This window comes from Parus major, chromosome 3 (genome assembly GCF_001522545.3).
Source record: "Parus major isolate Abel chromosome 3, Parus_major1.1, whole genome shotgun sequence".
NCBI lineage: Eukaryota > Metazoa > Chordata > Aves > Passeriformes > Paridae > Parus > Parus major.
In genome coordinates, this window is record NC_031770.1 from 78,512,489 (window position 1) to 78,538,733 (window position 26,245).

A 26,245-nucleotide genomic window follows, 5' to 3' on the forward strand; every position below is an offset into this window, starting at 1 on the left:
GCGGGAGACCTGCCGGCAGTACCCTCTCTCCTGCTGCCTCCTCCTGGGGCTGGGCACCGCCACCCTCCTCCTCAACCGGTAACCGGGCGGGTGGGGGAGCCGGGCGCGGGCGGCGCGGCGCCTTCTCACGCAGAGGCTTTTCCTTCCTCTATGTCTGTAAGGTATCTTCATGTTTTGATGATCTTCTGGTCGTTCGTGGCTGGGGTCGTCACCTTCTACTGCTCATTGGGACCGGATTCCCTCCTGCCCAATATTCTGTTCACAATAAAATATAAGCCCAAGGTAAATATGTCAGTGAAGAGTCTTGTGCTTCCTTGAAATATGATAAGAATTTATACGGAGTAGCAATTATTTTCTAATCCTAGCTGCTTCCAGAAATACGATGCATCAGTACGGCTCATACACTCCTGCTGACAGGTGTGGCGAATAAATGATGATTAAGAGTTTGAATTCTTACCGTGTTTCTGCATAGTCCCATCAGATCCACGTATGGCTGCAAGGCCGCTTCTTGGAGTGTCCATGGATGGATGATGTTTCCAGCTTCCCTCATTGTACATTTTGAGCATTTGAGTAGCAAGCAGTGGAGAAATTATGTTGTTGTCTGCTTCTTTAATGGGGCTTTTTCTTTTCTAAAGATGCCCTCCTTCTGACCAATGGTGGGTCTTCTGTGCTCACTGTAATCAAAATTCTCTAAGCCATACTGCACTTGAAAGAGAAAACTGTTCCCAAAGTAAATTGCTCTTTTCTAACTTAAAACCGTTCAATGTAGAATTTCATAGGGCTAAAAAGGTGTAAAAAGGGCTAGTTCAAGGCTATATGTAAGGGAGAGAAACCATCTGGTTGATTACTAGACTGAATAATGTACAAGGAGATGAGTGGAGATGTGAGAGGATATATGTGTCCTCTCACTTTGTTTTAGGAGAAGCAATTTTTCTTTTTGGTCCGGCTGTTTTTCATACCATGCCTTGTTACCTGGTTTTCCTGTTGGAAGAGCAAGTTTGTCTTTATTCAGATCTGTGTAATAGGATGCTCTAAAAGGAAATTTCACAAATGTGTTGGTATATTAATAGAGGCATTATTTTGGAGAATGTAAACTTGCCTAAATCTCTTAGCAGTTGGAATTGCCGGAGCTGTTTTCCCGTGGTCACAGTTGTGCTGTATGTGGCAAGGTCAAATACAAGAGGCACAGGTAAATTACCTATGTGGCACTGGTAAGCTTAGTACTATTGCCATTTTGCACCTCACAGTAGGAAACTGTCAATTGCACAATTTTACATAAACTTCTCCATGCTCTCCTCCAGACCTACTTTGCTTCTGGAAAACTATCAGCCATGGCTGGATCTGAATGTGCCTTCCAAGGTTGATGCGTCACTTTCGGAGGTAATTGGTGCATTGTGTCTTCAGTACATTAAAGTTCTGTGGGTTTCTATTACGTGTTGAAACTTTTTGCTTCTGGTTCAGAGGTGGTTCAGATGTACCTCACAGGTATTTTAATTTTTTCAAGTGGAAATCAAATCAAAAGGAGGTTTGCTGGGAGCAGGAAGCCAAGGTGGCCTGCTTTTAAACATGGACTGCTTGTGTAGCAGTGCACCTAAAACATAGAAGAAATGTCTGTGTAAACTGGGAAAAATAATGGAAAGAACAGTTATAATTGAATGTGTCTGAGTCTTTAAAAAAAAGTTAAAGATTTCAGCCTGCTTAGCTTCTTGGGGTTGAGGGTAAAAGATGATTTGCTCCAACTTCTGTTCTGTGATGAAGGTGGTAATTTGGTGGTAGGGAGCTACCAAATACCTAGCTTTCCAAGAAAGGTGGAAAGAAGCTATTACAAGAGCATGGGAGAAGACAAGGAGAAATTGATTCAAACAGATAGATTAGATATTAAGAAGAAATTCTTTACTATGAGAGTAGTGAGGCGCTGGAACAGGTTGCCCTATCCCTGCAAGTGTTTAAGGCCAGGTGGGATGGATCAACCTGGCCAGGTGGAAGGTGTTCCTGCCCATGGCAGAGGGTTGGAACTAGATCATCTTTGAAGTCCCTTCTAACCCAAACCATTCTATGAAACTATTTAAAATCATGAGACAAAGCTGTAACAAAATCTGTCTAAAAAAAGAAATTGCTGAATTTACTCAAAGAAGAATAATACAGATATCTTTTTTAGTAAGACTGTAAATCAGGAATTTTTTTGTTATAATCTCTTTAAAAAGGAGCTGTTGGAAGAGCAGTTTTTCTTTGGGCTTGTTTTTTTGTTTATTTCCTTGATTAGTAATTGATGAAATATATTAGGAGCTAAACAGATAAACTTTGTGGTTTTTTAAGCTAGGAAAATACACAAAGCATATACATAGCTTAATATCCATTTATTTAGAATTCCAGCTTTGGAATTCTATGGTAGGAGGTTGAACAACTGGCATGGCAGAAGTGAGAGGATTTTTGTGTTCTTGCAATTAACAGTATAGTGCATGAAGTCAAAGCCATGTGTGTCTGTGGTATAAGTTAACACTTTAGTTCAGCTCTGTGAGATGTTGTCCCAGGCATGGCCCACTGGAGGAGTGGGAGGAGATTGATAACCTTAAGGAAGGCATGGACAGTTGAGGAGTGTTTATTAAAAAGAACAGATTATAACTTGTTGACTTCCTCTTGTTGAATAAAGTGACTTCTTCCGTGATTTCAGAAGTAAACAATTATTCTTTGAAAGTTACTTAATGTATTTTTTAAAATAAGTTTAAGTGTATTTATATGACGGTATTGCTGATTAGAATTTCTATAGACCCTTGCTTTAATAATAGAATGTAAAATAAATGTTTCTATGCATTTAACATTTTTAGGATTTAGGGTACCAAATAGCTGTGGCAGTCTACCAAAGGATGTTGTAAAGGCCGAAGAATTGGAAATTTTTTTGTTTGGCCTAAATGGGAATTTGATGCTGTAAAGGTTCTTTGTAGTATCTCTTTGTAAGAGATATGAGTAGATACCATAGCTATCTTCTTGGCATTTTGTATGTTATTGCTGTAGTTCAGCTTTTACCAAAATAGTGGCCTTTTCTTTGCTGTTACTTTTCACTTCAGTGGCATGTCCCAGGCCCTGCTTTGTTTAACACTGCAGATGTGGGTTTTGTGTATCCACGCCCATACTTCTCATTCCTTTACCTCCTTTGTATGCTTAACTGCAGCAAGCTGGGGTCACCCTCCTCAACCCAACCTCCTCTGGGTTTGATGGACCCAAGCAAGTAGTCTGAGCCACCTTTTTTAGTGTCTGTTGAACAGACACTATTTGCGATGAGAAATCTCACTGCATGGTTCCTCATTGCAACACTTCTCTACTGGTTAAAAGTGTAGCAAGGGGTTCTGCCCACACCATATTCCTCTTGACCATCTGCTCTGAGGATGCAGCATGTAATGCTGGCCTGGAATTGGATAGCCTGCTTCAGGTTGGAAGGAGAGACTGCTCTTACTTTCTTTTGTGGGTTAGTCATACATTAGAGAGAAGCTGATAGCGTGTGAACTGAATTAAGGTTAATTAAATTCTAAAGGAGTGCAGAGCGCAGTCTGCTTCTAAAAAGCAGTTTCTTCAAATACTTGGAATAATTTGGGATTTTTTTTATTATTTTTTAATTTTTCTAGTTCTTTCTTTGCAGCTTGAAGAATTTTGGCAACATTCTGATTTCCAAATGTTTCTAATTTGTACCAGGTGTATAGCCTTTAAGCTTGTGTTTTCAAGTGCTTTCAGAATAATTTAATACTCAAATCAGAAATCCAAGTTTTCTTCACAAGTATGGATTGTTCTTTCTTGGATTGCAGTGAAAGTTTGTCTCACTTCACAAATTCTTAGTCTTTTGCAGTCTTGTTTTAGTCTGTTCAGCTGCTGTGCGTGGTTTAGAAGAATAACAAAACCTGTGCCTGGACATTCCTCCCTGCATTTATGTTTGTTGATATAGTTGAATGCTAAACTGTCTCAACCATGCATCCATCAATATTTTATAATTTGGGCTGTATCCTGCACAAAAATAATGCAGTGACCTAAGTATAATTTTGTTTCTAGGTTCTAATCCATTTTGCATTATGTTTGTTTCTTCTGTATTTTCTTTCTTTTTGAATTAGGTCATGATATCAGTTGGTCAGTTTTACGTTGTGTATAATCCAGGTGCTACAGATTGTATGAGAGAGATTTTAATCCTATTGTTTTGTTAATGAACTTTTTCTCTACAATCTCATTTTTGCTATGTGAGGGGTGATTGTAAGTCGCATCTGTGGAAAGCTGCTCAGCTACTCTTGATCAGCATTGTGAAAAAAATGTCCCACTGGATCAAGGTGCAGCTGTCTTTTGATCTCACTTTTTTTTTTTTTTTTAATTCTTCTCAGGTTCTTGGCTTGATTATGAGACAAGTTTTTTTTTAATTGTTTTCTAAAAGCAAGAAATAGACAAATACATGACAAGAAATCAGATATTGCCTGAATGTGCTCTTAGCAAGTCCTGAATTCTTTCAGTAAGTAACACAGTGGACTGTATACTTTCTTATTAGAATAGCTTGTTTTACCCCCAGGAAGTGGCCTCAGCTGTCTTAAGGGTTTATAATTTTTATTGTAGTTTATGTACCAAATCCTTGCTCCTTTATGTTCTAATTGGACCCAGTAGTTCTGACCTGCTACTGACTCAGCCATCACTCGTCTCTACAGTTCCTCCTCCTGACAATTGGGGTCAGTTGTGTGGCAGTCCCCAAAAAGCTTGTCTCAGCAGCGAACACTGACTAGCTTACAGTGCTGCAGTGCATGCTAGAAAATTATTTCTCTCTCTTTATTTTAATTTTTTTTTTATTGCTACCTGCTGCATTTGGTTTTACACTTGTAATCTCTTTCCAATTCAAAGCTGCCCACGCATAGTAAAACCAGTCATTTCGTAAAATGCTTGAAAAAATAGGTAGGCTTTAAATGAAGTGACTCATCATTTGTATTTAAAACTGGAGAGTAATACTTTACAGACAAGGAAATGGCTTATCATTAGCTGTCATTCTTTGAGGTGTCCCATCCAGTTTATTGGAGTGTGTGAAGTGTGAGCAATTGTGCATGAATAATATTTTTGTTGTTGCTAGAATGGAAGTGGGTACACGTGTCCTGCTTCCCTAGTGCTTTATGAAAGTGCAGTGGATGATGTGGCAGATTTTTTTTCTGTCCAGCAGAATTGCACTGAATCTCAAATACTGATAGGGTTCAAGGAAAAACAGGATGGACTGCATGCCTTGAAATCCAGTTAGTGGCAGTCAATGGCTTATTACTTCTTGAATGCTTCTGTTTTTGCAGTAGCGGTGATTTCACACAGTAGCTCTGCTTTAACTTCTGTAAAGCACCTTGGTGGAATGGAGCATCATACTTAACTGCCTCTGCCATGCCACATGTTTAATTAATTTGCAAGTAGGGGTTGCCTTCTGTGTCCACACTTTTTTTATTAGGGCCATATAGATAACCTGAGTCCTAGTAGAACGTGTCTTGCCCTCTGATATCTTGACCAGTGATAAGTGGACTCCAGTGAAAAGTGCAGTTTGAGTTAGTTGTCTGTCCCTGTGCTTGCTGTTTCCATGTCTTTGTCTAGTAGGATTATCTGCAGTGTTCTGTGGAAGCATAAAGCTTGTTCTTACAGTATGGCTGTGGAAGAGAAACACTGGCAAGTCTGTAAAATAATGGTTCAGCTGGCACTCAGTTACTGCAACGTGGGATGAACATGGAGGAGACTTTGTCTTCCACTTTTGAGTGGGAAGGGTCACCAGGTCTTGTACTTTTCTTTTACTTTTTGCTTATTTAATAACCATGGGAAGATGAATCTCAGAACCACGCGTGTTTTGCTTAGCAGCAGTAAGGATCAGATCGCTCACTGTTGGAAACAATTCTTCTAGTGCCCTCAGAGGCCTCTATATTGGACTAGAGAGGAGGAGGAGAGGGTCAGTAAGTTATGTTAAGATCTGTTGAACTGAATTTCTAGTGACACATTCGTGGAAAGCTTGATAGACAGGCTCTCAGTTTAAAGGTAGTAATCATAAATGAAGAAAGCTGTTACAAGAGGAGTTCGTTGTATTCCCTTTGAATCTGCTGTCTTGTGCATGAAGGCTGTGCAAGTACACTTTCCACTCAGAGCAGAAGAAGCTCTGCTGCTGTTGCTCCTGATGAGGAGGCACAGGGCAGAAGTGAAGAAAGAAGGAAAAGGGCCTCTTTAGTAGATGAGTTCTTTTTTGGAAGGCACTTTTGCAAGTGCCTTCTGTAAGGCACTTCTTCTGAAGAGTGCACTTTGAGCCTTGAAAGAGGTTTATTATGTTAGAAACTCAGCATGAACAAAAATAGTGTCACAATACCTGTGAGACTGAGGTTTCTTTGGAGTAAATTGGTGGCTCATGTAGTGGAAGTTTTATGGAAGGCATCAGGGAAGTTGGTTTAAGTAGTCTAATAGACTGCTCTTAAGGTGAATGGCCTGTGATTGCTGACTGGAGCTGGATGTGATTTCCTTTCTATTGTCTGAAGATTAACTTCCATAGAAGGTTCTCTGGGATTTCTTAATCTCTTCTAGACTGGGAATTGAAGCATCTGTTGTCATTTCCCTCACCCTTCCCCTGTTTATAAATGGAAATATGAGATTGTGGGGTGGGGATGACGCAGGACAACATGATACAACATTTAGCTTACCCATCCATTGTTAACACATGATGATGTTACAGTTTCGAGATCTATTACTGCTGTAGCACATAAGGGTAGGAGAAAAGACATTGATGACTTTGTGTGGTCTATAACATTGACATCTAACCTTACCCCAAGCTGCAAATATCTCTTCAGAGAGAGGGGAAGAAAATCACTGAAATGGAACAAGAGAAAATATCTTATCAAATCTGAGTATGTGATATTCCTACTAGTGAAGACAGAAAAAGAGTATTCATGAGCTGTTCAGGTCTGAAGAGTTGAGAAGAATCAAAAAGGCCATGTGTGTTTTTTATTGAGTATGCTTTTATAATCATGAGAGGAGCAGAGGCATGTAAAGCCCTAAAGATAGTATAAATTTAGTAAGTCTTGAGTTCTTGCAGTGCATACTGTGTGAATGAGCGCAGCAGCAGATTTTGTATGAAGAGTAACACTTATTCTCATGAATGACACTTGTATATCAGCTGTTACATTCAGCTTTCCTTTCAAACAGACTGCACATTTTTCTTTGTTCACAGTGGCTTTGAAAAGCCTTTCCTTCTATAGAACGTGGCAGAGCAGGCTCACATAGCAATGCATGTATTCTCTCATACTCCCCTCATCAGCATTGATGCCGATGTGGACAAACGGATCGCTAAAACACTGATTGAAATTAAGGGATAGGTTGCAGTGGGAGAAGGTAGTGTGGGTGATATCTTGGGGCTCCAGTGAAGGAGGAGGAATCTTAAGAAAACTTCATCCTTCAGTCTCCTTCCTTGTTATGGGTGGCTTTCATAGGAACTCCTTTTAATGACTCTTGCTCATTTCAAGAGTGGTGAGTGTACAGGATTGACTGTCCCACCTTGAAGGTGGAGGTTTGGGTGAAAAAGTATGGCAGTGTGTGTAAGTGTAGTATGTAAGTATGCCTGTGGGATGCTCCATGCTATGTCAGAGAAGAACAGGGACTGATCTGAAAAATTAGGCAAGGGCTGTTTAAGTTAAGATTACATTTTTTAAAGCATTTGCCTGACAGTGGCCACGGCACTGTGCTTCACATTACTGATAGTACTTGTGGCAGATGTTTCTTGTTGATACCTGATGAGACCATCACTTTGCTGTCACTTGCCCCAAGTACTGATTACGATGCAAAATGGTTAATCTGGCAACAAAATCACAGCTTACACATTTTTGTTTTATGATGTATGAATTATGTCCTATGAGTTTTGAAAGGTGTTTGTCAGGTTAACTCTTCTAACAGAGATTAATAGTAGACTGTTTATTTTGTAACATGGTTGTCTTTGTTCTGCACAGGTGCTTGAGTTGGTGCTGGAAAACTTTATTTATCCATGGTACAGGTACGAGCTTTACCTAAAAGTTACTATTTTTAATATCACAGATATTTGTCAACCTGTTCAAGAAGTTGTCACATGAAAATAAACATTTCTGTTTCCTTTGTGAAAGATAAAGCATACTTTTGAGTGCTACAAATCATTGTTTTATTGTCTCTTAGCAGAGTAGAACAGATCTTTTAATAGCTTAGTTGTAGTAGAGGTAATTTTGAAATTAGGATTTAATCCTAAAAACACTTTTAGATTGTCTGTTTTTATATGTTCATTTTGTGATACTTATTACTTGGAAGTAAATACAGACTGATGAAAATTTGTGTAAAAATTCAATCCATCATTACCTCTGAAATTTACATCCAGATTAGAAGCATATTTATCTATCACATTGCTTTAAAAAAATAAATAACTTGGCAGGGTTTTAAAGAAAAGGTATTTCAAATACATATGGCAAACTTCTTGGAGATCATCTCATAATTTTCTGGCTTTTAAGACTGTTGGTGATTATGTTGCGCTGAATAGAACAGTACTGTGTGAATAACTTTAAAATAGTGAATAAAGAAAACACTATGGCTTAATTAGTGCTTTGCAGTATTAAATATTTCTAACAATGCTGGCATTAATATGTTAAAACAGTATCTTGCCTTAATTCTGAATTTGACTTTTTCATTGGATGGAAATGTTCAATTTGTCCTAAAAAAAAGTATGATTTCTTTTATTTTTACTCTGTATCATTCAGACTTTTTTCTGTCTCTGGGATCTAAAATTTGCTGTTCACACTTTGCCTCTTGGGATTTTGATAGTGGTCAATACCTTCATGTCTCACCTCCAGCTTTGTGTGTTGAATATGCTGAAGTGTGAAACTTCTCTGCTGATGCAAACAGCAGAGGGAGCCTTAGCACCATGTGTTGTGAATGCTAGGAACCTCAAGGTTTTAAACTTCCAGACACAGAAAACTAGAGCATGTTCTGTTGAGTTGTTGATAAAGTAAGAAATGTAAGGCAACCATCTCCTGTATTGCATGTTTGGAAAAGACTTTTTTTCTTGGCTGGTGGATGATGTCTTCAATGTCTTTGTTATGGACCGACAAGGAAAATTGGCTTCCACCAATTGCCTACCTCTCTGACACCCAAGGCAGTGAAAGTCTGGACTATATCATCTGGTGGAGATAATAATTCACTGTATGTATAATATACAGTTAGAAATAAAGAGTAAAATATACTTGGTATGAAGCCAACCCAGCCTACATTCTGCTCCATCTTGCCCTCTGGTGAGCAGCCCTAAGTTATGCATAGCTGCACCTCCAGATTTTGAACTAGTTCTGTAAATTCACACCATGCCAATAAAATCTAACAAGCTTTCAGTGAACCTGAAGTACTGGGAGTTCAGTGACTTACAGTGCATGCAGTGATGCCCAGGTAATTCTACAGGAAACAATTTGGTCCTGAAAGGCTTATTGGTTTAAGTTTAGCAGTGGTAATGTCAGATCTGATCCTATTTGGTCTAGACATTCAGGTGTTTCCAGTAGGGGTTGTGCAGGGAACTGTGTCACAGTTTGAGAGCTGCCTTTTAGAGCTTGTCAGTTCTGACTTTTCCTGCTCTAGCTGTACCTGCACTGTTGGAAAAGCTCACATCACCTGGGAAAGAGGATACAGGACATGTTTGTTCTCTGAGCAAATAAACCTCACTCAGGTTAATTCTTCCCAGAGCCTTTGCATCCACGCTGTCCTTATTTAGCAGCGTGGCTGGGTAAGCACTAGCTGGCAATTCATACTTGACAGGTATGCTGGTAAAACATTTGGCTACGTTCCTTTGCAAAGAAAAGTTTGTGCATAATTCCTTATGCTAGCTGCTCCACCTTTCACATGAAGGGATTTTGTGCAGAAGCAGCCTCTTTTTTATTTTTTTTTTTTTAATTTTTTTTTGTTTCATGTGCTATGCCAACTGATGCAGTCTTGGATATTAGTGTTACCAGGATGTATCTCGGTCAGAAATCAGGGAAGTGTAACATTTACAGGGTGTGTTGAAAGATAAAATCATGCAAAATTAATTAAAATTGACTGCTTAGGAATAAAAGTGCTATAAGCAGATAAAAGCTGGTTTATGCTTGTTTCATTAATAAACTGTAAGAATTTCTAATATTTTATTAGCAGGTCCTAAATTTAGACCACTTTAGGGGAATGAGGATTAGTGCTTCAAATCCAGTGAACTCTACTGAAATAGGTCATTATACCTGTGTACATTTTTTTTTTATTATTTTTCAAATTATTTATGCTGGTTATATTAAGATTGTTTTTTTCAACTGAATGAGAAGAATAGAGCATGGTTGTAAGTAATCCCAAGTTTGTAAAGTTACAAAACACAGGTTTGAGTCTATTGCTTATGCTGTACATCAAAACTATATAATATCTTGCTTATACAAACCTCATTTTAAATAGAGTTTGAAGTTTGAATGGGTGACTGTTCTTACTAAATATTTTTGGTCATTGATGGTACTGCAACTCCAGTTCTTTCAGATGAGGACAGAATTCAGTGATTACCACATTTTTGTAATGTATTGCTATGAAAACATTTTTCTTTGATGGTAACTAAACACAATGTTTTCACATATGGAGCTGCTTCTATTTTAAATGCAAGTAATGCAAGAAAAATCCAGAATTTTTGTTGAGTTACAAACCATAGCTTTACATTTTTATTAGCTTGCGACTTATTTTCTGCTTCTTTTTAAAAAGAGTTAGCCAAGTTTTGTAAGAATAATTGACACACAGAGGAAAAAATATTACTTTGTTATTTGTATATGATTTTCATTTATCAGTGGATCCCGTAAGACTTTGCATGCGATAGCAATTGGGTGTATCTCTCTTGAGACATTGGACTCTGTAACTGTTTACAATTAATATTCCTAAAGTTCTGGGAAAACACAGTCAGCTTTTAAAATGTTTCCAAGAGGGTTATTTGGACTTTCCCCTGTGTCACTAGAGATTTGACATTTTACAGGTTCATGATGTTTTTTTCACCAATCTTCAGTCTGTTGGTGATTAAAAAAATGTCTTTGCAAATCTATTGTGAGAATATGTGGCATAAAGTCGTGTCCAAGTAGAGCTAGCAAAGATACTGGTTATCCAAGTGTCAATAAAATAACAACTTCTTGGTCCAAATTACTTCATGTATCTTGTTGTCTGTCAAATGCTAGTAATACCATAATACAGTTTGTTTGCTAATCCCTTGGCAATGCTAATCCCTTTGACAGTGTGGGTATTTTCTAACCATACTGCTTATAAAATGTCAGCTGCTGATCTTAAACCAAACTTTCCCCTACAGTGTTCTTATCTGCATGTGATTAGCTGTTGGAGGATGGCTGTACTTCTTGTGCCAAGCTGCTTTCTTTGAGGTGTTTTTTTCAGGCAATTAGTTACATACTTTGACTCTCAGGTCACTGGAATCTCTAGTGTCTGTACCTGATTGTTCATCATCAACATGCCTTTGAATGTTCTATAACCCAGGCTAAAATCTCTTTAAAAGTTGGATGCTGAATACTGTAAAATGTTTTATGCATAATTTTTTTAAATTATTTTTAAATGTCCCGTTCTTGCTTGTAGTGTTGTTTTATAACACAAGTAATATTTCTACTTACTGCACTCATTTATCACCAAAAAGTGTGGTGGCTCTTGCATATGATCATTAGGTAAAACTGGATGCAACTTCTTTTGTTTTGTCATTATCTAGCTGTTGTACCTCAGTTTTACCAATATATTAGTCATGCTCTAAAGTTCATATTAATAACTGGTATACTTTTGTTTTTTGCTTGCATTTTGTGGAATGCTGGCACGATGATATCTTTTTCCACTCAGTTTAGTTGCAGTTTCTTCATCTAAGGCTTTGTGTATTTCCTGTTTTTGTTCAGTTTTCCGAAAAAGTCATGGAGTTACGTACTTTTCTTCTTGAATCACGTTTAATTATTTTTACCATGAATTTTCACTGAACACATTTTATTGCAGCAGATGGAAACTGGCAAGCCACATTAAAAGTTTGGACGATATTTTGACATAGCAATTTGGAAATCTATTTAAATTCTTCTTTGTTTCCAAGCAGAAGCCACTTTAAATTATTTCAATTTCCTTTATACCATGGAGTTAGGATTTGTTTCCATATGTAGAAACTAGGTTAGATTTTATTCAGTCAAAATCATGCAGATAGTATATTAGAGCAGGAATTAGTGTATCATTGCAATTTTCTGATGTTTTTCTTAAGTGTTGTGTGCACAGACATTGTGGGAATGCCATGTAATTTCCTCAGAAGACTTCTGACTCTTTTGTTTCAGTTCATTCCAGCTGCAGTATCACTGTTGAATGTTCTTATTCTTACGCTTTTAACAGTGCCAAATGTATTGCGGTTGGATTAATAGAAACTTATTTTATTCTGTTTCCTCATATGCCATGCTTTGAAACACCACAGAAATATTACTGATGATGAGTCCTCTGTGGATGAACTGAGAGGGACACTACGGTTTTTTGCATCTGTCTTAGTTCGGAGAATTCACAAGGTAAGGTGACTTAAAGGTATTAGTGTTGGTTTTCCATCAGAGGTAATTGATGTCCATCTCTAGTGAGTTCTTGATTTTATTTCTTTTTTAAATTGTGATTCCAAAGTCAGCCTTACAGTGTAGGTTGTTTCTATCTAAGTTACTTCTTTGTGGTATCTACCCCATCTTTTTGGAGCTTATCCCCTTCCTAGTTGTAAACCTTCTTGGAAGATTCATCATTGGAAGTGTTCAGTGTTGTGTTGGATATGGCTTTGAGCAGCCCGTTCTAGAGAAAGATGTCCCTGCCATGGCAGGGAATTAGAATAAGTGATCTGTGAAGGTCCCTTGGTCAAACCTTTCCCCACTTGTTGCAAATGGGTCTATTTTTTACACAGGCACATATGACCTTGTGAAAGGCATTATGAAAACCTTGTGATCTTTTAGCTGTCTTTTGGTGACAGGTGGAAACCATTTTGAGAATTACTGAAAAAGACCTGTTAGAAAATGGTGAGATGTGTTATAGCTTCTGCTTGCTTGTCTTCTGAAAATGCAAACAAGGCCCTTACATTGTCTGTAAAGAATAGGCTGACATTAGGTGACCATGTTACTGTAAGAATTAAAACAGATGTGGTTCTTATATTAATGCAATTCTTCAGGCACATTTTGAGTGCTAAAGATTAAAAAATTTCATTTGCTGTGTTTAATACATTAGCACACACTTTTTTTGTATGTGCTTTCTTTTTAGCAGCACAGCTATTTCCTGGTAAAGTGCTTTGAGCCTGTTTCACAAGAACTGCTTCTAACTTTCTGGCAGTTCTAAGTAGAAAGGGTTGCTAACTCAATTTCCAGAATTAGTCAGTGCTGGCCTCTCTGTTGGAGTCACTACCATAAACATATGTCTTTTTCCCCTCTCCTTAGTAACAGCAGTATTTTTCTGAGCTACAAGTTTTTACTCTGTCATGACTTATTAACAGCTTGATTAGCTCCTTCTTACATATCAAATCCAAATGACTGTTTTGTTTACTCTAAATCAGGCATGTTGCTTTTTCAAGTGAACATGGGGGAAGATTAGGAAGTGTCCATGCAGCACAGACATTTTTTGGAGGTGTGAAAGTGGAATAAAGCTTCAAAGTGAAAATCTAGACCAAGGTCTTAAAATTTAATTTGGGGTAGTAATACATGCTGGTGTTAGTTGCACTGTTCATGGATCCATTGTTGACTCAGAATATGACCATGTCTCCTGTATTGATCATGTAATAAGGCATTAACTGGGATATCTCAAGTGAGTTACAGCATCTTGAAGTAGAGTGTTACTTTACTATCTCTGCCTTTGACAGTGAGGATTTCAATGCAGTATCTTCAGTTCTCTGTGTAGGCAGTACGTGCAACAAACACTCAAGACGTGCCAGTATTAAGCACTGTCAGGGGACCTACAAAATTAAGTTCATCACAGAAATGGGTATGTTGAGGAGAAATTAATCATCATCAGTTGAAAAATAAAATAGTTGTATACCTTTGCCAAGCAGCTGTACTCTGTTTTGGATTTATTATTAAATGCTTGAAAGCAATAGTTCTAGCTAATAGAGATAAATTGTTTAAATCGAGGAAGAACTGTGCAAGAAAACACAGGCTGTTTTTTCATTTTTTTGAGATTATATTTTTATATTTTTTTTGCCAAAGGATATTCTATTTTTGAGTTGAGACTAAAAATTACAAATTGCTTTAATGAAAATAATGCTTTTGTTTTTTGTTTAAAGCTTCCTAGGTTGAAGCATGGTTGTTGAATGAAGTTACAGGCACTTTAGGCCAATCAGCTCTTAAATGTATGCTGAAATACTTCAAATCTGGATTTTGCTTGCTGTGGGCATTTCTGGACTGGTTATGGGTTTTGAAGGGAAAGAGAAGGGCTACACCACGCTTTGTATGGCATGGTAGAGATAACCCTGCATGTGATTGAAGTTTTTGAAAAAAGTTCACAATGTGTACTGCAGTGTTGATAATAATTTCCTTGGCTGTGCTCTTTGAGTTACCTCTGCAGGAGAAAACACTACCCTATACTTACATGCCATAGGAAACTCTTAATTTCTAGAAATTACTGTTGGAATGTGAGGCACAAAAGATAGGGTTTTCCATTGATAAGCAGAAGCTTGTCCTTTTGTGCTTGTAAATAGGAGCTGACTTTATTTTTAGTTAGCTCCAAGCAATTGTACTGGCTTATTTGGACTGGCCAGGTCAGGTCATAGCTGTGCACCTCAAGTATTACAGGGGAGTGTGCAGGAATGTGTAATATTCTCCTTGTATAATTGAATAAAAAGCACCAACTTTTCTCTCAGCTCTGGTGGCCTTTGCAGTTGCATTGTCTCTTTCATTGTCTGTCAAGATGCTGTATCGAGGAGGGATTCCTCATTAGCAAAGAAACTTGTTCAGAATTCTTAGATTTTGAACATTTACAGGTGTATGTTTTTACATCTCTGAGGTATCTCTTGTTTAAAGTAAAGAGTGTGCAAAGTATAAATCACTTTCTAGATCAGGTTCTGTGAAAACTGCTCCAGTTGATAAAGAATTCCTTGAAACTGTACACGCTGGGGACTGACTGGCTTCAGGGAGAAGCTCTGCTTGCTGCAAAGGACCTGGCCCCATAGTAGGCTGTGAGCTGAATATGAACCATCAGTGGCAGCTTAGAACACCAACATCATCCTGGGCTGCTGTGACAGAAGCAGAGAAAATCAAGAAAAGTGATTAACTGCCTTCACTGCATGCTCTTTGTATGGCATCTAGGATACTAATCCAGTTTTGGGCTCTTCTTTACAAGAAGGTAGAGCAAGTTCAACCAAAGGGCCACCAAGATGACTGGGGCTGGAGGAGATGACTGTGTTCAACTCAGGAGGTTTTCAGCACCAGCTTGGATATAGCCTTGAGCACTGTGATCAGAGCCTGCTTGGAGCAGGGCTAAGATACCACAAGGTCATATGTGCCTGAATTGTTCTCCTTCCATTTTTGTAGCCACCTAAGAAAATAGAAATGCAGGACCCTAATACAATTCTTGATTAAATCATACATGTTTTTTGTTTGGCTTATGATCACATGGTTCTGGTTTCGGCACTAATGGTCTCTTGACTCTCTAACTCAAATTCTGTTTTGGCTCTGCCATCACCTTAGGGGTGACATTTTTTTCCCCTGTGTGTAGGAAGGTTTGTCTTTGGTTTTAGTCCTTGTAGGCATGACTGCAGAGTGTTAAGGCACAGAGATTAGAAGCAGAGCATAGTTACCTTGAGCCTTTTCTTGGTGGTCAAATCTTCCCATACAACTGGGCTTCATATACTGTTACGCAGAGGTCACACTGCCTTGCTATATTTATGTCAATGAAAGAATCATAATGGGAATGAGTTGACAATAAATACGTTAACAGTGTTGTTTATGGCATTTAGTTCTACTTCTTTTCATATACCTTGGCAGAAGGATGAGGACACTGTCAGCTCACCTAGAGAATTTTGGATTGTTTCTTAATGGTTAATTTTATGGTTCAAACTGGAACGTATAAGCAAATTACTATGTTTGATGGTTGTCTATAATAAATTTTAGGGGGGTGGAAATAGAACAGTTTTGGTTTTATTTTGAAACTATTAAATTATTCTTTAGGTGGACATTCCAACGGTTATCACGAAGAAGATGCTCAAGGCAGCAATGAAACACGTTGAAGTAATAGCCAAGGCCAGGCAAAAAGGTAATGTCAAGACTTAATATGTTGTCAGTTTCAAAGGCCAAGTATGAATATTTTCCTTTATACATGTTTTGAGATTATATTGCCTTATCTTTTTATCCTTATGGCCTCTTGTATTAAAAAATGAGATCCTTTTGCATTTTTCTTCTGGTGGTTGCAAAGGCAAATAGGGAAAAAGTTACAGTACTTATTTGTGTTATCTATTTTGATTTTTATTGCCCTACAATCAAAATACTAGGTTTCTGTCTCTGTACAGAGGTGAACAGGAATATGGGTTTTGACTATTCAGAGAAATCAAGATCATTTAGGAATGCTTCTTGAAGTTTTTCCTTTATATTCCAGATGAGCAGTTATAGATGAAAGGATTTGTACATCTGTGCCCTGTACCTCGTAGCTCTTATAGATAGAATGATTTCAAATCTGCATTAGTGAAGTTGTGATAAGTTGAAAAGTTAGGTTCATGTTTGTAAGCTATGGAGAGACTTTGAGCAGAAGCATATTTATTATCCAAGGTAAGAGTATCTTCACAAGCCCAATGTAAAAATTGTATTTAAACTGCACATTGAAGAAATATTTGGAAACACTTGCTCTTGTTATTGTTATTTTTTCACTGGCTGTGTTCCACAGTACTCTATCTACTAAATGTGGTTTCATTCAACTTTTAAGTGTAGATGTTTACTTTAACTGGAGTCATGAACTTTTCTTCTTTCCCTCCAAACGTCTGCTTGATATCCATAAATACATGCCATTGGTCCTGTGAGTAGTGTTAATGATTAAGATGAATAATGAGACGTAGTGTAATCACGTTGGATGTCTTTCATGGCACAACAGCAATCTCAAGATAGCAGATAATCTTGCAGTGCTGTTTACGCCAAATTTCATGTTTCCTTTGATTTCTACCAAGGAGTTGGAAACACTTTTCTTTAGCAGCAAAGAACTGCTAAAATGTAAAATGTATAGCATTGGAAATATAGCCATTTTCAATCAGTGTTTTAAAGGAAAAGATGTGTTTCCTAAGGGCAGATATGTGAAGTAGCAGCTGAAAATTACTTTTAGTAGCACTTTCTAGTAAACATTGCTGAAGCAGCCACCACAATACATGGTTCAGAGACAGCATTGAGACCTTGCTTTGTTTGCTAGTTGAGCCTAGCCTTTCCTCCTTATTTTCTAAGCCCTTTTCAAGTGATTGTTTTTAGGGAGCATTTCCTTCTCTCCTACTCTTGTTACCCTTACCTCTTTTAGTAATTCCTATTTACAGAGACACCTCCATGATTCATTACCTGTCCTTGCTGGAGGGTCAGTTCCTTCTCTCTGCTTTTAGTGACACCAGCTAGGCAGATTTATCAGGTGATACATATTCCTGCATCCCTTCTGTCAGCTGATACCACTCGTGGGTTTTGCTTGTGAAGGCCAAGCCAGCAGGCTTCTCTCATAGGCTGGGAATAAGCTTTAACCTTGGAGGTAACTGAGGAATGTATTACTGCTCACTATGCCTGGTGGTGGTGTTGGCATGAAGCTGTGCCACGTTGCTAATTCAGCTAGGTGTGATATATAACAGCTCACTTCTTGCCTTTGAGGTGAAGAAATATAATATCTGAAGAAATACAACGTTGTTTCTAATGAATATCTGTAGTTTTTAATCTGATAAAGAAGTATTCTTTCAATTCTGCCGTAATTTAAGAGGCAGTACTCTTGCAGATCCTCCTGCAGGTTTTGGCTTGATTTACCCTGTGTTTACAATGTATGTTCCTTCACGTTTGTTTTTATGTGTTCTAAGCAGGAAACAGATACTACAGGATTGAGTAAAAGTTTACATTGATTTCAAATTGTGTTGTAGGCCAGAAAAATTGGAGCTCATGAAGAAGGTCAGGAAAAAGGCAGTTAGGAGCAGACTTTGCATGATGCAGTTTTTTTTGAGAATCCAGATGCTGGTTTTATATTTTATATATATATATATACTTTATAAATATGTTTATATTATTTTATATATATTTATATATAATGATAAATGAGAAAGCATTCTGGATACCATGAAAACTGCAATTGTTTGGTGAAGGAATTCTTATTTCAGTATGAGGTTTTATTTTTACATAGCTAGGCTTCAAGGTCTAAGCCAAGGTTCTTTTGTAAAGTTTCAACGTTTTATCCCTTTGGCAGTTGTATATGTACTAAAAGCATTAACTTTTTAGCTCATATGAAAACCAATTGCCTTTTGTTTACTAGTAAGAAAAAGCTGAAGCAACTCTTGTAATGATGTTTCTTACTTTCAGTAAAAAATGCAGAATTTTTGCAGCAAGCTGCTTTAGAAGAATATGGACCAGAACTGCATGTTGCTTTGAGAAACAGAAGAGATGAACTTCACTACTTAAGAAAACTTACTGAACTTCTTTTTCCTTATATTTTGCCCCCAAAGTCAACAGAGTGCAGGTATATAAATTATTTATTTAGATTTGTATTTTTTAAAAATATCTGCGTACTATGTAGTAAAATAATTTTGGAAAGTGAAAGAATGAATGTCAAAGCCATCTTCCTTCATATGCCTTTTTTATATTTTTTTTTTATTTGTTAAAATGGCATGCTTATGGTATTATTAATTCCTAAAACATTTCCCAATAGTATATGACAGCATTGGAAACCTCACTTAGAAATTTATGTAATCTAATAGTGCTTTGGATTTTTATTTTCTTTCCTTTATTTTCTTTTCAGATCCCTGGCCCTTCTCATAAGAGAGATTCTCCCTGGTTCTGTTTTCCTTCCCTCAATGGATTTCTTAGCTGACCCTGTAAGAGCACAAGAATAATCTTAATTTATTCAAAATTACTGTTTACCTACTAAGTATGTTGTGGTAAAGCAAATGATGTGCAATGACTTACTTGCTGTGCATTTTGACTAGATACAAGAAAAAGAAGTCTTGTGGCCAGTTATTTTGTTTGTTCATACGAGTTAGCTCACTGAACTGACTAAAATAACAGTATTGGTGTGATCTCTTAAGAATGTATTTTTCAGTGAAGGAAAATGTATTTTTTAATGAAGGAAAATGAAGCTCCTGTCAAATGGGAGAATGCTGTGCTAGTGTAAACATCTTCAAGTTATTATTGCTACGTTTACAAAGGGCTCAGTGACTTGTACTGTTAACTCTGTGGATCTTTATAGCAGTCTAAATAAACCAGCCTTTTTTTCAGCTGTTTTGAAATAATTTTTTTCCTTCAGTTCTTCAAATTAGGGGGCATTTACTTCTGAAACTGCAATGCTGCAATTGTTTTTAGATATGCATGTATTTTAATAGGCAAAATTGCAGTGCATATGCTGGCATCACCTGGCTGCAAACAGAAAGTGCTGTAGTCTGGAAGTATTAGTAGTTCATTAGATCTGCACTTAGAGTAAAAATACTTTGGAGGGCTTTCTTCCACTGGGTAAAGAACGTTTCTGTGCAGGTCTCTTCAGAAATTCCCTGACTTGTGAAAACTTGAGGAGACCGTTGAAGGTCAATTCTCAAATGTACATTCCCCAGCTTTTTTTTTTAAGAAGTATTAATATACTCAGGTTTAAATTTGGTTATATTATAGTACTGAAATTCTATTCTGTTGAGTTTCTTTAATATTAATTTTATTTGTTGTGTTGTGTTTCTTGCAGGATACTGTCAATCATTTACTGCTGATCTTCATTGATGATAGTCCAGTGAGTACTGACAAAGTTAAAGTAGTGGCATTTTGGTCACCCATGAAAGAAGCTTTCTTACCCAGTTGTCATTTTTTTTCTGCAGCCTGAGGTAGCAACTGAGCCTACTTCTTCATTGGTTCCATTCCTTCAGAAATTTGCTGAGCCAAGAAATAAAAAAGCATCTGTAAGCAGAGGCAACGTTTACTTCCTTTCCTGTTTTGAATAAGTGTTTTACTTTACCTGCTGATTTTGTTCTACAGCTCTTTGCATTATTTATATACTCGCTGAAAGTTTGAAAGTTGGCTGACTGCATTTTTAACCTACTCAGGTACTGAAACTGGAGCTGAAAGAGATCAGAGATCAGCAAGACCTTTTATTTCGGTTTATGAACTTCCTGAAACAGGAGGGGGCTGTCCATGTACTGCAGTTCTGCCTGACTGTGGGTAAGATACAAACGTGTGCTGATGTTACTTGAGGATATGGCAATCACTCTAATGGAAAACTACAATTTGCCTCTGGGTAATTTAGGAAGGAAAAATCATTCATATGCCAAGAACAACCTCATGGATTTATCCTTACTGTGTTAAGGAATAATTTATTTTAGTTGCGGTATAGTTTTATTTTTAGTAATAACTTTATGAACAAATCTGAATTGTAGTTAATAAGAGGGCAGCTACCTTATTACCTAGGATTTTGAGATGTCTTCTGTTTCTTTTAATTTTGAAGTTTTGCAAATGAGCTACTGGAAAATGAGATGATGTTATAGGGTGCTTCAAGATGTTATTTGTCTGCCAAGTTGATCAAGAAATGCTTTTTCTTTCCTGTACTTCTCAGAGGAATTCAATGACAGAATTTTGAGACCAGAACTATCAGATAGTGAAAAGATGTCTCTTCATGATGAAGTACAGAAAATTTACAAAACTTACTGTTTGGATGAAAGCATTGACAAGATTAGATTTGATCCTTTCATTGTGGAAGAGATTAAAAAAAGTAAGTTGGCATTTGAAAGGAATAATGTACATTGGAATTTAAACAGTATTTGGTAATGAATTGAAAACAAATTTTGCTGAATATCATCAAACTTTTTTGTCAGTTTTAAAAATGATTCCCGTGCTATATTGTGCTTAATCTTTTTTGTCAATTTATTTCTATTTTTTATTTGCAGAACTTAGAGTAGCTTGCAAAATAATAACAAGCTCTGACCAGAAAACAACATGAACTTTATATACCTGTATGTATATCTCTTTATTCATACTTAATTTTTTTTTAATAGTTGCTGAAGGTCCATATATGGATGTTGTGAAACTTCAAACTATGCGCTGTCTTTTTGAAGCTTATGAGCACGTCCTTTCTCTGCTTGAGAATGTTTTTACTCCTATGTTCTGTCACAGTGATGAGGTAAGTGTGAAAGATTCGAGGAGTAGTCTTAAAAATGAGTTTATATTTTTTAGGATATGTTATTTACAACAGTCATGTATATATGGAACTGAAAAATACGGCTTCATTTTCTACTTCAGTTGATATTCTAGAGCTGGACTGTTCTCAGTAGGAAAATAAAATTCTTTGTAGTCCAACACATCATCACAGAATAAAAGAAAGACTCAGTTTCTTGACATAAAAATTTGTGTATATCACAGCTATTACAAAATCCTCTCCACCCCTTCTTTTGTGGTTGCAAATGTGGTGCAAAAGTAATCTGCCATGTAGATGTAGAACACAATCTCTTTATTTACTTTCAAAAATATAACAGTATTTAAAGATACAAAAATTTAGGTTTTTTCAGCATTATGCATTCCAGCACCTAAAAGTCTGGTGTTTGTTTTCAAGAAGATAGCTCAAAGCAATTTACAAGGTATTTAAGATTGTTGTGTGATTGGGGTCTAAATGCCACCTTAAGAATTCCCTCAACTGGGTTGACTATCTGTCTAAGGCCTTCTAGTAGGACACTCTTTAATCACAGGGGTGAGTCTGAATTCATGTTTCCTTTCAGAAGTTTGTGTGTAAGTCAGGTTGTGTGTTGAGCTTCTTGGATTTATTTGAGGCAGAATATATTGTTTTGTCCTGCAAGTGGGTACTTGCCTTACTTGGCATTAATAAAAAGAACATTTCTCAGAAATGGTTTTGGTAGTCCTCTCTCCCGTGATCCCTATGATGCCTCAAATGCTTGATTTTTTAACAAGGAGGAGACATGAATTTTGCTGCTTAGTTTATTTTTTATTTCTGCTTTGTAGTTTTAATCTCATGATTATGTAGGGTTAAGTAAATAGTCCTAGTCTCATGTATTGATTATTGTATGGTCTGTCCTTTTCCAGAGTGAAATTCTAACTGATAGTTAGAAATTATGGTCAGTTTGGCTTTTCCTTCAGTTCTCGTTTCCTGAATTTTGCAATTCAGTGTTGCACAGTAGCCTTTACCTCAGTTAATCCAGTGTTTTCTTTAATACTTTGTCTGCTACAGTACTTCAGACACCTCTTAAGGGGAGCAGAGTCACCAACCCGCAATTCGAAGTCTAACAGGTAGGTATGGTAGAACTTTGAAGTGGTTTTCTTCAATTTTTAATTAAAAGCATCAAAATATTAAACTGTAAAAATTTTGTTATTGTCTGCTATTAATTTGACTAAATTTTTAGCTCTATTTTTTGTTTGTAAATGAACAAATTGCATGCTAAAGTTGCAAGCAATATTACATAAGACATCTTATTACATAAGACAACATTAAGTATTTTACATTAAAGGATTTAAAATGTGATTTAGACCTGAACATTTGAAAAGAGGGAAGGGAAAAAAATATGCAGTGAGAGTAAGATTATATGAAAATGAAGTGGTGATTTAATCGACTGTTTATATATAATACCATTTTAGTAGTGCCAAGCTCTGTCTTCTTGGATTTGAGATGTTACAGGGGTAGACACAGTGCACCCTATGTCAAACCAAGCTGGTTATTTGATGGGGAATGTTCTCTTACTGTGGCAAGGAGGATTTGCCACTTCTCCTAGATCAAATGTGTTTTCTGTCCCCCCAACTCCATTGCAGAAATGGAGCATCAGAAGCCTTGTTTCTGGGCTTGGGCCATATACTTCAGCCTGTGGAGGAGAAGAGCCTCTCCTGTGGTGGGGGTGGGTGATCTTCCACTGTTGGCTTGGGCTGTTGATAAAGGTTGATAAACCTTGAGATCTCATAATTTCTTGTGTTTCACTTTGTGTTGGAAGGCTCTGACAGTTGTGGACTAGCCCAACTGAATTTCTCTTATGGTCTAGGCAAAAGAAGGAAAACTTCAGTGAGACAGTCTTTAATTTGGATAGGCTTTCTTTCTTGGTATAAAATAAGATCCATGGCACTGTGGAAAATACTAATGCTTGTCCCCTTCTAGAGGAGTAACAGTGATTAATTGAACCTTTTCTGCTTTCATTAGAGTTACACCTGACAGCAAACTCCTGTTTAACAGCCTACTCTAAAACTTATATTACTGGCACATACCTTTCTTCCCTGCTCCTGTTCTTCAAAAATGGCACAATTGTTCTCTTTATTATGTCTCCATTGGTGACATCTTTTATGTGGTCTTTATAGTTTGTGTAGGCCTGGCTCTGGAGCTTTGGTGAAGTGCTGTCTCACAGTGGTGCTGGCAAGCTTCTGTTTCTTAACAAAGAGACATGAAATGAAGGCAGCTAGCCCAAACTGCATGCCTTTGCTACAGAGCGCTCCATGTCGGGTTACCTTAAACACACTTCAGCTTCTGTTGGAGATGGCTATGGGGTTTCACCTAGACTTTTAAATCTGGTTTATTCCCCCAAATTATTCATGTCAGGGGTTGGCAGTATTCTGTCATGCACTTCTTAAATCTAGTTAAAATATGAAAACATGTAGGTCACCTCTTTGGTGCTTTGCTTTTAAAAACAGAAAGGAGGAAGTTACAGGCCATTTCTGCCTGGAGTTCTTGAAATGCACCTCTGGCTACAAAATAAACAAATTTTGTTTGGGGGCTTTTGCAGCATATTCTTAAATAGCATCTGTAGCATTACTGAAAATGTATCTGATTTACATTTTAGAACAATTTGAATGCCCTCAGTATATATGCTGGTTTACAGTGCAAGATATTGTGGTACCTCAGTGATTTTTTCCATGAAACAGAGGTCCTATCTTGCAAGTAGTTTACCTGTTGCTTTGGAATTTCCCTCTGCAGAATTGTATGCAGTCATTGCCAAGGGGGTGGAGAAAAATCAAGGTTTCTCATGGAATTATTTCAGATGTTATTCCATATATTTTGTTCTGCCTTCTCTTTCTTTTTCTAGCATTAGTTCCACTTGAAAGTAATTACATGCAAAGAGATGAGTTTTGTTTTTCATATTTTTGATGTGCTTTGCTATGGGTACTGTTTGTGTACTGCATAAGTACTGCTGGTTAAAAAATCAGATCAAAAAGTAGGTATGAAATCCCAGTGGAACGTGCATGCGGGTAATGTGTGGAAACATTTGCCTTATTGCAAGACAAGAAAATTACAGCTTCTAGAAAATATAGGTGGAAAGGGAGGAAGAAGTGACATCTGTGTAATTTTTGGTTTGAATCACTTCTTTGAACTGTACAGAACAATCATAGCTTTTTGCAGACAGAACAAATACTGTGCTATGAAAACTATTAAGGCAATAGGTGGGCAGTGTCAAGGGTTTCTGGAGTGTAAAGAAGTCACACTGAGAGCATTCTGACAACTTGATAACCAATTGTGTTTGTCATCAGTTTTAACTCTGTAACTGATGTTTTTTACCAAATGTTTAATGTGTGTGGCCAATGATAACTGATGTTTCATGTTCCAGCTCTGTCAACTTAATTTGGATAGCATGGAAGAGACAATAAGAATTCCCTCTCCCTCTCTCCCATTTATGTATTTATAATACATTACTACATTACTTAAATGTAGTCTGTGTTGGAAGTCTAACAAAAAAGGAAAAGCTGTTATGTAGTATAAATTCCCAGATTTCTGGATTACTGTATATATATATCTTGATTTTCTACATACCATAACCACAAACAGAAATAGACACATCCTGGTTTCTCATATTTGATTAGCAGTGAAATTAAAGCATTTTTTCAAGTTAAAGGACCATAGAGAAAAGATAGTAACAATTTCAGGGAGTGGTTAGGAGTAAAACCCATGAAATTAAGTCTGCGGGAAGTTCTATGCAATGTAATAGTCACCATAATTTCTAACCTGGTGTCTTACAGTCAGACCCTTCTGTAAAACAGATTCTAAAATTTTAATATTTTTATCCCATATCAGTTTGTCCAGAATTCAGAAGCTGCAATGAATTAAACTCCTGTGTGTGGTGACAGTGTTTCTAGTTAATTCATTTAAACACCTCAGTTGGAATTACTGGGTTGATGTACCATTGGTTCTATGTACCAGGTTATGTAGAATGTCAAAAATACATGACAGTTCTTAAAATCTGTGAAATAAAAATTTTAAAGAAGATACTTTAATTTTAAATAGTGGCTCTTACTATACCTGATACAGATACTATACTGTATTATAGTGTGCTATATATGTATATACTACAGTAATACAGAGGGGGAGTATATACATATATATATGTATATACTTTGTGTATTATTGCATGAAGTAAGTCCACTGCCTTTTCATTGTGTTGGCCAAATGAGCTAGATTCCTATATGACATCTGAACATAGGTAATAGGAAAAGTTATCTGGCTATTTGACATTACAGATAACTCTAAGAATGAAAGTTGTTCTCCATTAATTGGTGGTTGCTTGTGCTGAATCTCCTGAATGTTTCAGCAACTGATGTAACTGGGCTTGTGATGATGAGGTGTGCAGATACTGTTCACATTTTACTTTCTTAGGATTCTAGGTCAGGAACTCCTAACTGTACCACTTATCTCTTTTCTTAACCCATGGTGATGGTCAAAGCTATTCAGTTTTGTTGGGATAGGTCTGTCAAATTTGCTTTGGTTTGGGTTCTTTTGTTGTTTTGGTTTTGTTTTATTTTTGTTTCCTGCTGGGCTCTGAGGTAATTTATTCGCCTGTTGTTGCAGAAGTAGCCTGAGTTTGGATGACTTGCGGTAAGTGTATCTAACACTCAATAAATGTTGTTGTGTTAGTTATGCTGCATCTCCCATGACTTCATCAGTCTTTATAATCGTAATTAACTGTTCATTTTATTTTTAAAAGACATGACTGTCTTCTCTGGACTGAGGTGCATTTCTCCTCACAAAAAGCTTTACTCCCCATGTCCTCTTAACAAGTGTTTAGAAATTGCTTAATTACTAATTTCATGTGTTTGCTGTACATTAACACTATTGTGAACAGTCCATCTGTTGTCATTTGTTTTGAAATACA

The 26,245-nt window shown here is 36.9% G+C and overlaps 1 protein-coding gene across 5 annotated transcripts in view; it reads left to right on the forward strand.

The window, feature by feature from the left end:
* Positions 1 to 6: 6 nt before the first annotated feature.
* SNX14 (sorting nexin 14) overlaps positions 7 to 26,245 on the forward strand; it is a 45,598-nt gene continuing 19,359 nt past the window's right edge. Inside the window, exons 1-16 of one of the 5 annotated variants that reach the window (XM_015621609.1) lie at positions 7 to 78; positions 162 to 282; positions 1,113 to 1,189; positions 1,302 to 1,380; positions 7,965 to 8,008; positions 12,452 to 12,539; positions 16,158 to 16,242; positions 18,510 to 18,666; positions 18,946 to 19,021; positions 19,873 to 19,917; positions 20,003 to 20,083; positions 20,228 to 20,342; positions 20,734 to 20,889; positions 21,173 to 21,297; positions 22,357 to 22,415; positions 25,942 to 25,968. In XM_015621609.1, coding sequence (XP_015477095.1) covers positions 178 to 282; positions 1,113 to 1,189; positions 1,302 to 1,380; positions 7,965 to 8,008; positions 12,452 to 12,539; positions 16,158 to 16,242; positions 18,510 to 18,666; positions 18,946 to 19,021; positions 19,873 to 19,917; positions 20,003 to 20,083; positions 20,228 to 20,342; positions 20,734 to 20,889; positions 21,173 to 21,297; positions 22,357 to 22,415; positions 25,942 to 25,968 — 1,319 coding nt within the window. In that variant the 5' untranslated portion in view covers positions 7 to 78; positions 162 to 177. Of the gene's footprint in view, positions 79 to 161; positions 283 to 1,112; positions 1,190 to 1,301; positions 1,381 to 4,358; positions 4,484 to 7,964; positions 8,009 to 12,451; positions 12,540 to 16,157; positions 16,243 to 18,509; positions 18,667 to 18,945; positions 19,022 to 19,872; positions 19,918 to 20,002; positions 20,084 to 20,227; positions 20,343 to 20,733; positions 20,890 to 21,172; positions 21,298 to 22,356; positions 22,416 to 25,941; positions 25,969 to 26,245 lie in introns of those variants that run through there. The other 4 variants (XM_015621610.1, XM_015621611.1, XM_033512889.1 and 1 more) reach the window with 4 other exon arrangements.